The 14,185-nt window shown below is 64.9% G+C and overlaps 4 protein-coding genes across 7 annotated transcripts; all 4 read right to left on the bottom strand.

Moving 5' to 3' along the window:
- Positions 1-2,517: 2,517 nt before the first annotated feature.
- On the bottom strand, positions 2,518-5,799 carry DUSP23 (dual specificity phosphatase 23). 4 transcript variants are annotated; one of them, XM_033083074.1, is made up of 4 exons: positions 5,793-5,799; positions 3,619-3,941; positions 2,751-2,932; positions 2,518-2,639 (listed from the first exon to the last, which is right to left on the bottom strand). In XM_033083074.1, the coding sequence occupies exons 2-4, from the start codon at positions 3,886-3,888 to the stop codon at positions 2,612-2,614; spliced, it is 480 nt and encodes a 159-aa protein (XP_032938965.1). In that variant the 5' UTR covers positions 3,889-3,941; positions 5,793-5,799; the 3' UTR covers positions 2,518-2,611. The 4 variants fall into 4 exon arrangements, with proteins under 4 accessions (XP_032938965.1, XP_032938962.1, XP_032938963.1 ...); XM_033083071.2 differs by lacking the exon at positions 5,793-5,799 and adding an exon at positions 5,237-5,291 and having other exon boundaries at positions 3,619-3,891; XM_033083072.2 differs by lacking the exon at positions 5,793-5,799 and adding an exon at positions 4,265-5,116 and having other exon boundaries at positions 3,619-3,891.
- A 227-nt stretch (positions 5,800-6,026) lies between these two features.
- LOC117008932 (mucosal pentraxin-like) lies at positions 6,027-8,422 on the bottom strand. The gene is made up of 4 exons (XM_033083075.2): positions 8,182-8,422; positions 7,689-7,779; positions 7,408-7,577; positions 6,027-7,256 (listed from the first exon to the last, which is right to left on the bottom strand). Exons 1-4 carry the CDS (start codon positions 8,243-8,245, stop codon positions 6,661-6,663), a joined length of 921 nt encoding a protein of 306 aa, XP_032938966.1. The 5' UTR covers positions 8,246-8,422; the 3' UTR covers positions 6,027-6,660.
- A 292-nt stretch (positions 8,423-8,714) lies between these two features.
- On the bottom strand, positions 8,715-9,945 carry APCS (amyloid P component, serum). The gene has a single exon (XM_033083070.1). The coding sequence runs from the start codon at positions 9,616-9,618 to the stop codon at positions 8,737-8,739; it is 882 nt and encodes a 293-aa protein (XP_032938961.1). The 5' UTR covers positions 9,619-9,945; the 3' UTR covers positions 8,715-8,736.
- Positions 9,946-11,596: 1,651 nt separating this feature from the next.
- On the bottom strand, positions 11,597-13,186 carry LOC117008603 (atypical chemokine receptor 1-like). Its single transcript, XM_033082578.2, has one exon. It carries the CDS (start codon positions 12,755-12,757, stop codon positions 11,735-11,737), a length of 1,023 nt encoding a protein of 340 aa, XP_032938469.2. The 5' UTR covers positions 12,758-13,186; the 3' UTR covers positions 11,597-11,734.
- Positions 13,187-14,185: the final 999 nt, after the last annotated feature.

The raw sequence follows: 14,185 nt of genomic DNA, 5'->3' as shown, positions 1-14,185 counted from the left end.
GGGACACATGAGTGAGACACATGGGTGGGACTGGGGAGGGACGGGGGGACACAGGGGGTCATGAATAGGACACACAGGTGGGACACATGGGGGACACACGAGGGGGACAGCCATATGGGACCATGGAGGGGACACAGATGGGACAGGAGCGGGACACACAGGCAGGACATGCAGGTGGGACAAGGGGGGAAAACACTCCTGGGACACAAGTAGGACCAGGGGACACAGGTGGGACACAGGGGTGGGACTGTGGTGGGACTGTGGTGGGACTGTGGTGGATCAAAGAGGGGACACACGGGTAGGGCATGGACGGGACACATGGACGGGACACGGACAGGACACGTGGGTGGGCGTTGCTGTGGGGTTTGGGTGTGGGACACAGGGACATGTGGGTGGCACTGGGGGCTGTGACATGCAAGCCCAGCCCCATGTCCCCTGTGTTCCCTCTGTGTGTCTCTCTGTGCCAGCACTCCCCGCTCGCCCTTCCCCATCCCAGCTCCTGCTCTCTAATCCCATCCTAAATGGGACAGCCATCGGTGCCATGTCCCCATCCCAAGGGCTGAGCCGGAGCTGGGCCACTCGCCAGGCTGGGGAGACAAAAGGGGACAGAGGGGACATCCTGATGGTGTCCCTGGTGCAGAGCCGGGATCGAGGGACGAGCAAACCCCACACGTGTGACACCGGCCCGGCCACACGGGAGCCCCGGGAGCGGCGCTGGGGCGGTGCCCCCCCAGCCCAGCCCCCCTTGGAGGGGTGGGGGGTCTGCAGAGCCCCCCCGGCCCGGCCTGGCCCCCTGAGCCCGGGGGACTCTGAGGACAGCATGGAGTCAGCGGAGTTAAGGGCAATAATTCTGCCATAAGCAGCTTTCGGCCGCTCCAGCCCATGTGCTCCCGTGAGCTTAGGCTGGACATCACTGTCCGGCACTGCCACTGCGGCCACAGCGTCCCCACCACGGCCACAGTGTCCCCACCGTGTCCCCACTGCCCGCATGCCAGCCCCCACGCAGGGCTGGGCACCCCAAACTGGCTGTGCCCCGGACATGTTCCCCCACACGGCCCTGTGCACTGGTGTGGCCTCACTGTGTCATCACCTGGGGGACACGAGTGTCACCAGAGCCCCACCAGGGACACCAGGGGCAGCTGTGCAGCCCTGGAGTTCTGGAGTGACCCCACACCCTGTGGTGAGCCCCATTGCCAATTCTGGTCACCTCTGGGCAGGGCACAGCTGGATTGCCAGCAGTGCCTGGTGTCACCACCCTGGTGTCACCACCCTGGTGTCACCACCCCAGTGTCACCACCCTGGCACCCTGTCCCCCAGGGAGGATGGTGACATTGTGGCATTCCAAAGGAACTTTTGGGGACCGTGGAGCTGTTGGTTGAGGTGCTGGCCCAAGCTGTGCCCAGGGCGCTCCCAGCCATGTGCCACCCGCCCGGAAACGGGGACGGTGACACTGCTTCCAACCAGGATTTAAATGCCACCAAGGTTAGGAGCAGCTGAGAAGAGATTTCCAGGATTGGATTTTTGGATGGAGATGCCTCAATTCCGGCTAAGCTACACTTTAAGCATCAACGTCCCGGGTCGGCCCCCGGGCGCTGACACGGCTGTCACCCTCCACGTGACACCAGGGCACTGGTGGGTGCCAGCTCTGGGGGTGCTCTGTGGGGCTGAAATGTGGCCACTTGTGGTCCCCAAAAGATCCTAGAGCCAGAATTGCCCCAGAGCTGGGATCCCATGGGACCCCAGAAACAGCACCCTGAGGGACCCTAGAGCCAGGACCCAGAGCCAGGACCCAGAGCTGGGATCCCAAAGCCAGGAGCCCAGAGCTGGGATCCCAAAGCCAGGACCCAGAGCTGGGATCCCAGAGCCAGGACCCAGAGCTGGGATCCCAAAGCCAGGAGCCCAGAGCTGGGATCCCAAAGCCAGGACCCAGAGCTGGGATCCCAGAGCCAGGACCCAGAGCTGGGATCCCAGAGCCAGGACCCAGAGCTGGGATCCCAAAGCCAGGACCCAGAGCTGGGATCCCAGAGCCAGGACCCAGAGCTGGGATCCCAGAGCCAGGACCCAGAGCTGGGATCCCAAAGCCAGGAACCAGAGCCAGGACCCCAGAGCTGGGACACCAAGGGATCCCAGAACGACAACCCTGAGGGACCCCAGACCCATGATCCTGGAACCAGGAGCCTGAGGGAGCCCTGAGCCCAGGATGCAGAGCAATGACCCCAAAACCAGCACTCCAAAGCCAAGAGCCAAGAGTTGGGAACCCAAGGGACCCCAAAGCAAGGATCCCAAACAACCCCAGAACCGGGACCCTGAGTGACCCCAAAACCAGGACCCTGAGGGAGCTCAAAGCTGGGATCCAGAACCAGAACCCCAGGGAACCCCAAACCCAAGGGCCATCACCCCAAGGGACCCCAGAACCAGAACCCCAAATCCCAACCAAGGCAGGTCTGGGGGTGCCCAGCAGAGCCATGGCCAGGCATCCTCCCAATGTATACCCCAAAACCAGACCTGGAGAGAAGCCACAGGCCAGTCCTTTAATGCAGGAGGGACAGACATGGGGCTGGGAACTCCCAGCACTTCAGGGTGCCCAATTCCATGGATCCCATCCACGTGCTCAGGTCTCCTCACCACGCTCCCCAGTGCTGTGGAGGGGCAGATGCCACCAGTGAGGCAGAACTGGGGACATTTGGGAGCCACAGCTGGGGGAGGTGACCCCCACGGTGACAGGGGACCCCGGGGAGGGTGGCACCTACTGCAGGCACTGGCAGAAGCGGATCACAGCCTGCTCCTGCTCCGCAGTCTCGATGGAGCCGGGCCGGAGGCGCCGGATCTCGCGGATGGCGTCACCGGCGGCCAGGTGCCGCTCCTTGCACAGGTAACAGGCCAGCAGGGTGCCTGTCCGGCCGTGGCCCAGCATGCAGTGAACTGCCACAGCCTGGGCACAGGGACATGGAGGGTGGGTGGCAGTGCCAGACGCTCCCCGTCACTCCCTGGGTGACAGGCGATGCCCGCTGTGGCACCACCTTCACAGAACCTCGTGTCACCTTCTCTCCTCTCGTCTTCCCCTCTCGGAAGTGTCAACTCCCTGAGATGTCACGCTTACCCGGTGTCACAACCCTACCACAGGCATGTGTATTTCCCCTCCAGGTGTCACTCTCCCAACGTGTCATTCCTCAAGTCGTGTCCCTCCCCCACTAAGGTGCCATCCCCCGAGATGTCATCTGCCCCCACGGTGTCCCCCACCACCAAGGTGCCATCCTTCCAAATGTCCCTCCCCAAGTATCTCCCCCCCTGAGATGTCACCCCCTCAAGGTGCCACCCAGCTGTGGTCTCCCCCCACCAAGATGTCACATCCTTGAGGTGTCCCACCCTGAGATGCCACCTCCTCCAGGTGTCCCCGCTCCAGATGTCCTCAAGGTGTTCCCCCAGATGTCTTCCCTAGTGTCTTTTCTGGTGTCTTCCCTCAGGTATTCCCCTAGATTTCCTCCCCGCAGTGTCACCATCCCAGTTGTCCCCTCCACAGTCTCCCCAGGTGTCCTCACAGTGTCTTCCCACAGTTGTCCCCCAGGTGTCTCCCCAAGTACCACCCCCCAGGTGTCCCCCAGGTGTCCCCGGCCATACCTCCCCGCGGCCATTGGCCTCCTCCACGATCTGCAGGAAGCTCTGGATCTGCTCGGGGCTCGGGGGGGTGAAGTCGGGCACTCGGAGCCGGTGGAGCTGGATTTGGGGACAGCAGCCGTGGTGGGGCGGGGCCCGCTCGGTCAGGGACACGAGGTGCCGCACTCCGTGCTCCCGCAGGTACCGGTAGTGCCCCGGCTCCCGCGGCATCGCCAGCCCCGCCAGCCGGCCCTCGACCACCCACGAGAAGTTGGGGGGCTTAGATGCACCCATTGTCTGTGGGGACACGGGACACTGCTGTGCTGGGGACCCTGCCCAGGCCAGAACTCTGGGTCCCCCAAGGCAGATCCCCTTGGATCCCCCAGGTCAGGACCCACGGGACCCCCAAGCCAGAGTTCCCAGGTCAGGAGCCCTGGAACCCCCATTTCAGATCCCCAGGTCAGGACCGCTGGGACCCCCAGGTAAGGTCCCCTGGGATGCCCTGGGATCCCCTGGCCAGCTCCCTCCCCCAGGTCAGAACCCTTGGGGCTCCCATTTCAGAATTCCAGGACCCCCCAGGTCAGGCCCCCACACCTCCCAATACCACCCCCCAAATTCACGGCCAGGCCCTCCAGGTCAGGACCCCTTGGCCATGATCCCCAGGACTCACAGTTCAGATTCCCTGGGATCCCCTGGCCAGGATCCCCAGGACCATGTCAGAGCCCACAGGTAGTCCCACAGGACCCCCAGAAGAATGTGGCCAGGCTCCCAAATCAGGTCCCCAGAGACCCCCAGGACCTCCAGTTCAGGCTCCCAGGACCCCCAACACCCATCCCCAGTAAATATGGCCAAGCCTTCAGGATCCCCAGGACCCCCAATACACCCCCCCCACCCCAGAGAACATGGCCAGTCCCCCTGGGACCCCCAGTTCAGTCCCCTGGCACCTCCTGACCAGGCCCCCATGACCCACAAGGTCAGACTCCCCATCTCAGGACCCCAGACCCCCTAATACCATATCCCTGGAGAACCCAGCACGCCTCCAGGAGCCCCAGTACACCCAAAAACCCCCAGCCAGGACCCTTGGGACTCCTAAATACAGCCCCCAGAGCCCCAGCTCAGATCCTGTCCATCAGAAACCCTGGCCCCCCAAAACCAACCCCCTGGAGAACCTGTCCAGCTCCCCAGGACCCCCAGACTCCCCAGTCCAGACCCTCTATCTCAGACCCCCCATTTCAGGACTCCTGGGACCCCCAAAACCACACCTGGAGAACGTGGCCAGGGTAGCCCAAACTCTCCTGCAGCACCCGGCCAGGACACCCAAATAAATCCCCAAACACCAAACTCACACCCCCCAATTGAGACCCCTCATGTCAGGACCCCCAGTTCCCCCCCAGACCCCAAATTCAGACCCCCCTAATTGAGACCCCTCATATCAGGACCCCAGACCCATCCCCCAGGGCAGTGTAACCGGGTCCCCCAGTTCAGATCCCCCGGGATCCCCGTTCAGCCCCCGCGGGCCCGTGTGGCCGTCCGGCCCCACAGGCCGCAGCTCCGGGCCCGGGCCCCGCTGGGCCCCGCTGGGCCCCGGCCCCGCTCCGCTCCCTCCCCGCGGGGCCCCGCTGTCCCCCCGGCCCCGCCGTACCGGGAAGAGCTCACGGGGCGGAGCGAGAACGGGCCGGGCCGCGGCTGGGCCGGGCCGGGGCGGAGCGAGGCCGGGAGAGGCCGCGGCGAGCGGAGGAGGCGGCGCGGATGGGCCCGGGGTGATACGGGGGAGAATGGGGGTATGGGGGAGAATGGGGGAGAATGGGGGAGAATGGGGGCATGGGGGAGAATGGGGACATGGGGGAGAATGGGGGAGGATGGGGACATGGGGGAGAATGGAGACATGGGGGAGAATGAGGGAGGATGAGGACATGGGGGAGAATGGGGACATGGGGGAGGATGGGGACATGGGGGAGAATGGGGGCATGGGGGAGAATGGGGGAGAATGAGGACATGGGGGAGAATGGGGACATGGGGGAGAATGGAGAAGAATGGGGGAGAATGGGGACATGGGGGAGGATGGGGGCATGGGGGAGAATGGGGGAACGGGGGAAAATGGGGGCATGAGGGGGAATGGGGGCATGGGGGAGAATTGAGGAATGGGGAGAATGGGGGAACAGGCTGCAGGACTGGAGATGTGGCACACTGGGCTGAACCTCTGGGACAGCGAGCTGGATCCCCCGGGGCAGGGAGCTGCAGGACTGGGGGACTGGATCCCCCAGGATAGGGGTCTGCAGGACTGGGGGAGCTGGATCCCCCAGGATAGGTGTCTGCAGGACTGGGGAGGTCTGAATCCCCCAGGACAGGGGGCTGAAACCCCCGGGGCTCTGGGACTGAACCCCCCAGGACACGGGATTGCCATGCCAGGGTTCTAGGACTGACCCCTTGGGGACACGGACTTCAGGACAGGGGGCTGAACACCTTGGGATTCCAAGACTGCACCAGCTGGACATTTGTGGGATACAGGGCTGAATCCCTGGGATACAGAGTTGGAACCCCTGGGGCTCCAAGGCTGAACTCCCCAAAGGCTCCAGGGCTGAACCCCCAGAGCTCTGGGTCTGAATTCCCCAGGACATGGGACTGTGCCCCACCAGGATGTGGGGCTCTGTGACTGAACCCCCAGGGACGTGGGACTGAACCTCCCTGAGCTTGGGGACACTGGGCTGTCCCAGGGCTGCCCCCCAGCAGTCCTCACCCCCTGGGTTCTGCCCCAACCCCAGCCTCACCATGCCTGGGGGCTGCCAGGGGTGCACATATCCCTCAGGACTGCCCTGTCCCCATGTCCCCAAACCAGAGCAAGGCCTGGGTTGGGAGCCTTCCCCCCTTTGCCCCCTCACCCTAAGGAGCTTCTGAGCCTGGATCCATCACCTGAGGTCCACAGTGTCTTGGTGGGCTTCAACCCACTCCCCCACCCCCAAAGACCACCAGCACCATAAAAACCCATTTTTCCATTTACATGATGTTGGGTGGCTTTGGGAAGGAGAGGGGGTTACATAGCAGGGATTGGGGACACTCCCCACAGCCTCAGGGCTTCAGGTACACCTCACCCACAATCTTGTAGGGAAAGTTCCTCCAGCCAAAGATGGGGGTTTGGTCGGGACTGTCGTACATGGCCGACCTCACCCCCAAGTTGGAGATCCCCGTGTCCCACATGTACACGGACGAAATCTCCCCTACAAAGGACTGCTGGGCATCAAAACCGCCTCCAAAGCTGTCCTGGTCCTGTCCCAGCACGATGTAGGCCGGCACTCCCACCGTGTAGCCCTTCTGCAGCCCCTTCCTCGGCCAGGGCTTCCCGTTGAACCAGAACCCCACGATGCCGGTGGAGGATTCCCAGCTGAAGCAGATGTGCTCACTCTCCCCCAGACTTATGGGCACTGTGAAGACCAAGGGTTTGTTCCCCACAACAAGCTCATACTGGCCGGGTTTGGGCTTGAAGAGGAGGATCTCATTGCTCTGTTTTTTGCTGGCGTAGGAGAAGAGGCTGTAGGGCCGTGTGAGGTCGGTGAAGGATCTCAGGCACACGGTGAAATTGTTCAGGGGCAGCTGCAGCTCCAGTGTCACCTGCACGTGGGCGGTTTGGGACTCTTGGGGGAACACGAACACCGAGCTCGTCAGGTCTGGGAGAGACAAGATAGAGGTGGCTGCTCCAGCATCAGCCCCCAGGGCGGGTGCCAACACCACCGGCTGTGGCACAGGGGGACAGGCAGTGGTGAGGACGAGCTGCAGGGGGCTGTGTGTGCCCAGCTGTCCCCTCGGTGCCATCCCTACCGTTTGTCCACAGGGTGTAGGTGGCCACAGCCCTGCCCTGGGTGCTGGTCACCGTGCAGGTGTAGGTGCCCACGTGGGTGGTGTTGAAGGAGGGGATGAGCAGGATGCTGTCGGGGCCTTTTTGCAGGGGAACTGGGCTTCCTTGCTTCTCCCACAGGAACTCCTGGGGGCTGCACCGGGCTGGGGTCACTCAGGGGTGCCCATGCCGTGGGGTGGGGAACATGGGGGGCCCGGGGAGTGCCAGGCAGAGGGAAGGAGGGAGGGAGGGAGGGGGGTCTCACCCGCGGTCTCCGGTGACTTCGCAGATCAGCATCAGCTGGTGGTACATGGTGGGTGCCGGCGGCTGTGCCCAGAGCTCGGCCTTCATTGTTTCTGCAGCACCCAGAGCTCAGCCTGGGCTGGGGGTCTCCCTGTCCTGTGGGACCCTCCCCCCACTGCTGTCCTCCCATTTCAGTCCTCGGGGTATCCTTTTGGGCTCTCACTGTGCTGCCATCCTCCCACCCTTGCCAAGACCCCTGTGCCCTGTACGCCCCCCACGATGAGCGGGGTGCCCCTTTTATGGCACAGCTGCTGTGGTTCCCCCTGCACCCCTTCGTGTCCCCGTTTTCCCCTTGCAGAGCTCGGGGTGCCCCTTTCACTGCACGGTTACTGCGGGCTCCCCCATACCCCCCTTTGCCCTCACCCTGCACCCTTTTGGAGCTCCATAAACCCCCCCGCATGTCCCCGTGCCCCCCTCTGCACCCCCCTTTCCACCCGGTGTCCCCCCGCCCCTACCTTGCGGGGCCGCGGGGCCAAGGAAGGCAGCGAGGATGAAGAGGCAGAGCCACAACCCCTCCATGGGACCGTGGAGCCCGGCCACTGTCACCAGCGTGGGAAGGAGGGACCTCGGAGCCACCCGGAGCTGCTCAGAGGCTGCTCAGAGGACACCCAAGGGTGGTAATAACTTTGGTGGTGACAATGACCTTCGTCCCCAAGCCCCAGGGCTGTTGAGCAATCAGCGTGAGCGCGGGGAAGGGCTTTGGGGTCAGTGGCCCTGTCCCCAAAGGAGGGGGGACATTCCCATTCCTGGCTGCATGAGGGGTGGAGCCGCTGGATCCGTGTCCTGCCCGTGCCGGGACCGCCGTGGGGCAGCTCGGGGGGTGTGGGGAGGGGAATGGGTGCCCCGAGTGTTGGTGGCACTCAGGGGGAGCCTGTCTCCAGCTGGGGAACCTTCCTCGCTGTGGGATGTAGAGGTGAAGGGGTGCTGGGTGATGGGGAGATGGGGGTGAGTGATGGGGGTGAGGAGGGGACAGGGCGACGAGGCCACTCCTGCCCCAGACCCCACCGCCCTCAGACCACCAGCGCCTCCCGGAGCCGGGGTTTCACCACCACATCTCCCTTCACCTCGTAGCTGAGGCTGCTCCAGGCCAGCAGGGCGGGCGGCAGGCGCAGGGACAGGAAGGCTGCGCGCATCTTCTCCGGGGACAGCCCCGTGTCCCACAGGTAGACATCGGTCAGCTCCCCCGAGAAGGAGTTGTAGAGGTCGAAGCCGCCCCCAAAGCTGTCCTGCTCCTGTCCCAGCAGGATGGCAGCCGTGGCTCCTACCGTGTAGCCCCTCTGCAGCCCCTTCCTCGGCCAGGGCTTCCCGTTGAGCCAGAACTCAGCGATGCCGGTGGCGGATTCCCAGCTGGCACAGACGTGCTCCCAGTCCCTGCGGCTATCGGGGACACGGAAGGTGACGAACTTGTCGCCCACGTAAAACCGGTATTCCTCGGGTTTGGGCTTGAAGAGCAGGATCTCGTTGTCGTGGGCTTTGGTGGCGTACGAGAAGAGGCTGTGGGGCCGGCTGAGGTCGGTGTAGGAGCGCAGGCACACGGTGAAGTTGTGCAGGGGCTGCTCCAGCCGTGCCCGCAGCACCACGTAGGCGTCGCTGGGATCCTTCCGGAACACGAACACCTTTCGGTACAGGTCTGGGGACAACAGAGGGGACGTGGTGACAGGTTGGGGTGTCGCACAGCCCTCTCTTACTGTGCCCCCGGGGTGACTCCCTGCTCCAGCATCTTCCAGCCCCGCTGACCGAGAGTGATGCCAGAGCTGCTGCCGCGTCCCCTCTGGACCTGCCCCGCCCTGTGCTGGCTCCTGTTTCCCCACCTCGGTGTCCCCCCTACCTTCCTGGGCCATGATCCCCGCGAGCCCGGCCAGGACGGGCAGCCAGAGCTGCAGGTGGCCCATGGTGGGTGCTGGAGCCGGGCGGGAGCGGCGCTGCCGCCGGGTTTATGTGCCCGAGGGTGGGAGGGGACTGGCAGGGGGATGTGTCCCCCCCCAGTCCCATCCTCAGCAGCCTGGCGTGCCCGGGAAGGGCGATTTCATGCCCTGGGTGGGTGATTTCATGGCATCACGCGGCCGTGCCACAAGACTTGGGGTCACCCGCCTGCACGGGGCTGCCCTTGGAGCTGGGCCCTGGGCGTGTCCCTCCCCGGGTGACAGGGACACCCCAGCTATGAGCCTATCTAGGTGAGAGGGACACCCCAGCCATGAGCCACCCGGCTGACAGGGACACCCCAACCATGACTCCACCCGGGTGACAGGGACACCCCAGCCATGAGCCCACCTGGGTGACAGGGACACCCCAGCCATGAGCCCACCTGGGTGACAGGGACACCCCAGCTAAGAGCCCACCTGGGTGACAGGGACACCCCAACCATGATTCCACCCGGGTGACAGGGACATCCCAGCCATTAGCCCACCTAGGTGACAGGGACACTCCAGCCGTGACTCCACCCGGGTGACAGGGACACCCCAGCCATGAGCCCACCTAGGTGACAGGGACACTCCAGCCGTGACTCCACCTGGGTGACAGGGACACCCCAACTAAGAGCCCACCTGGGTGACAGGGACACCCTAACCATGATTCCACCTGGGTGCCAGGGACATCCCAGCCATTAGCCCACCTAGGTGACAGGGACACTCCAGCCGTGACTCCACCCGGGTGACAGGGACACTCCAGCTAAAAGCCCACCTGGGTGACGGGGACATCCCAGCCATGAGCCCACCCAGGTGATGGGCTGAGGACATGCCAGACACTTCCCCAGTTGTCCCTGTTCTGGGCAAACCCCCATGGGAGGGTCCTGGTTTGATCTGGGTGCAGGGAAAGGTGTCCCCGGCCCCCCTGCCCTGACCTGCAGCTCTGGGCCATATCCTGGGCTCTGCTCTCCCTGTCCTGCCGGAGGGGACAGAGATGGAGCTGTAGCCACCAGGTGCCCGAGTGTCCTGGGCTGACCATGGTCTGGGGGTCCCAAGGGGTCAGGCAGTGGGAAAGGGGAAGGTTTTGCCTGCCCCAAATGATGGTGCCGAGCTGGGGGTGTAGAGTCCCTGCACGGGTTTGATGGGTGAGTTTTGGGGACGATGTGGGTTTGTTCCCCACTGATCAATCCCGCAGTTTAGCGGGAATGAGCCCCCAGGTCCTGCTTGGCTCAGGCGGAGCAGCCCCACTGTCCCCTTGCCCTTGTGGCCGTGTCACACCCCGTGACTGCACGCGCCCGTCCCTCGTGGGCTCTGCCCCTGCTGCCCCTGTCAGGCTGCACAGCTTCCTTAGGAACTTTTCCTGCCAATTTGGAGGCACGAGGAGCACACGCCCCTCATTTCCCGTCCCCCCATCACCACCCAGTCCCATCCAGTCCATTAACTGGGCTGGATGTTTGTCTGGCAGTTGTCTTTATTGTGTGTAATTCCCACTGGATCCTCTTGGCTTGTCAGCAGAGACGGAAAAAATCCTGTAACTTCCGAAATTTCCCCCTGGAGCTCGGAGGAGCCGGGGGGAGCCGGGGCTGAGCCTCGGGGATCTCCCAGAAGCCTGGGGTGACCCCCCCGGGCAGCCTGAGGCACCCCAGGGCTTTCTTCGTTGGGCAGTCGGGGGGTCTGGGCCCCAAGAGGGGCCTGAGACCCCAAGGGAGGGGACAGAGCGTGGAGGGCACCGAGGTGGGCATAGAATGGGGGGTCCTGGGAGAGGCTGTGGCGTTGGGAGGGCACTGTGGGGCCGGGGGTCAGTGCCCAGGGGTTGGTGCTTGGGGGCCAAGCCTTGTGCCAGGTGGCCAGGGGTTCATGCTGGGGGTCCAGGGGTCAGTGCCAGGGGCTAGAGCTGGTGCCTAGGGGCCAGGTGTGAGCGCTGGGTGGCCCAGGATGGTGTGGGATGGGCCGGGGACCCGGTGCTGGGGCATCTTGGCTGGTGCAGGGGCGGACAGAGCTCCGTGCTGGGGGATCAAAATTGGTTCCCAGGATCCAGGGTCTGCTTTCAGGGTGAGCCAAGTCCTGTGCCAGGAGTCCAAGTCCGGTGCCAGGGGCCCGGGGCTCAGTGCCGAGAGTCCAAGTCCGGTGCCGTGGCTCTGTTCGGCTCCGCAGTGCAGCCCCCGGAGCTCGGCAGCCGCCGGCAGCGCCAGGCGAGCAGCAGCACCAGCGGCCCGAGGCTGCAGTGCAGCACCCCCAGCCCCTCGCTCAGCCCCAAGGCGAAGTCGAAGTGCTGGAAGGAGCCGCAGGTGTGCTCCACCAGCCCGGCCTGCAGCAGGAAGTCCCCGATCAGCCCCGCTCCGTAGGGCACCCAGAGCCCCAGGAAGAGCCAGGTGAGCCCGGCTCCGGCCGCCCAGCTCGCCCTGAGGCTCGGCACGGCCAGCGCGGCCAGCAGCAGCCCCGCGGGGAGCAGCAGCAGCAGGCAGAGGCTCAGGCTCAGGTGCAGCAGGTACGCCGGGTCCAGGATGTCCACGCTGCGCCGGACACAGCTGGTGCCCGCCACCACCCCACTGGCCAGAGCCGCCGGCGTGGCCAAGAGCAGCGCCCCTGCCCACAGAGCCACGGCCAGGCGGCGGCTCCGCGGGTCCCAGCGAGCCCAGGCGGTGCCGCAGGAGGCGCTGGCCAGCAGCAGCGCCTGGGCGAACAGGCTCCAGTGCCACAGCAGGTGCGTGAGGCGACACGGCCCCGTGCCCAGGTGCCAGCCCCGGGCGATGCCCGCGGCCAGCGCCGGCAGCAGCGCGGCGAACAGCGCCGTGCCCAGTGCCAGCTGTGCCACCAGCGCCCGGCCCTGCGGCCACCGCCACGCCTGGGGATGCTTGGCCAGGGCTACCAGCAGCGCACCAGTGGCCAGCGCGGCCGCGACGCAGGTGGTGGCCAGGAAAGGAGGGGCCACGCGCACGAAGAGGGGACAGAAGTGGTTGTGGCAGGGTGCGGCGTCGTAGTCCGAGAAGGTGTAGTTGGCGTCAATGTCGTTGATGTCAGTGTTGTTGTAGGAGAAGTCGCCCATGATTTCCTCCAGGTCCAGGGAGCCCTGGGTCTCCAGGGTGCTGGGGGTCTGCGGGTGAGGGGCATCAGGCAGGTTCCACATCCCACAGCATCCCCCTGATCCCGGCCACGGGGCGGCACCTCCGGCGGTGCCGGTGCGGGGATCCCGGGCAGCCCCGGGCTGAGCAGGGCGGGTTATCAGGGAGGGACACGCTGCGGGCACGGGGGGACATCGCTGGTGGCAGCCGGGGTGGGAACGGCGCCGGGATGGAGCCGTTTACTCAGAGGAGGGACACGGAGCCCTGTGGGGGGATGCAGACCCCGGAGAGTGGACACAGACCCTGGACAGGGGTGCAGACCCCCGAGATTGGACACAGAGCCCGGAGGGTGGACACAGACCCCAGAGGATGTGTGCAGACCCCACAGAGCCTCCTGTGAGGGAGCTGTGCTGCGAGCCACGGTCCTGCTCAGCACCAGGGACCCCCATGATCCTGCTCAGCACCGGGGACCCCAGTGATCCTGCTCAGAACTGGGGACCCCCATGATCCTGCTCAGCACCGGGGACCCCAGTGATCCTGCTCAGAACTGGGGTTCCTCCCATGATCCTGCTCAGAACTGGGGGCCCCCATGATCCTGCTCAGAACTGGGGACTCCAGTGATCCTGCTCAGAACTGGGATCCCTCACAGCTCTGCTCGGTGCTGGGCACTCCTGTGACCCCACTCAGGACCAGGAATCCCCTAAAGCCCACTCAGCCCTGGGGTCTCCTGTGACCCCACTCAGCACTGAGGACCCCAGTGATCCTGCTCAGAACTGGGGACCCTCACATTCCTCCTCACACTGAGGACCCCCAGCTCAGCCCCAGGGCTCTCTGTACCCCCATCCCTCCCCTCCGTGGGGATGTGACACTCCTGGGCAGCAGGGACAGGAATTGGGGGGAGGTCACTCACCACAGGGACACAGTTGCCCATGGTGCGTTTCCCACGGTGGCAGCGACTCCTCTGAGTCTGGGGGCTCCTTTGGGTGCTGGGGGTGGCGCCCGCGGCTCGGGGGTGGCCACACAGCCGTTCCCACGTGCCTGGAGGTGTCCGGGGGTGACTTCTTCGCTCTCCCTCCCTCTGCTCCGCTGCGAGGGGAGCCGAGGGCTGCGGGCAGCAGATAAGAGCTGCCCCAGAGCCGCCCTCCCGCCTGGCACCGGCGGAAAACAGGGAATGCCGCTGCCGGGAAAGCAGCGGAGCCGCCACAATTTCTCGAGCAGGAAACGATCAGTTCTTGGCAGGACAATTTAAATTAATTAGGAATTGTCTTTTTCGTGTCCCGGCAGCGGTGAGCAGCATCCCGGGGGTGTGTGATGGATGCCGGTGGGGTGTGAGCCTGGTGCCAGGTCCTGGAAGGGGTTCGGGGTGCAGGAGGGGGGTGGGCACTGAGGGGACCCCCCCTTTGCCTCTGGAACGTGGAATTCCCCGGCTTTTCCTCGGGGAAACGCCTGGAAGGAAGGGCTCCCTTGGGGTCATCCTGTGGCATTGGCAGAGC

The sequence above is a fragment of the Catharus ustulatus genome, chromosome 30 (assembly GCF_009819885.2).
Source record: "Catharus ustulatus isolate bCatUst1 chromosome 30, bCatUst1.pri.v2, whole genome shotgun sequence".
NCBI lineage: Eukaryota > Metazoa > Chordata > Aves > Passeriformes > Turdidae > Catharus > Catharus ustulatus.
The sequence above is the reverse complement of the archived record's forward strand: the minus strand, read 5'-3'. Positions and strand labels throughout refer to the sequence as shown.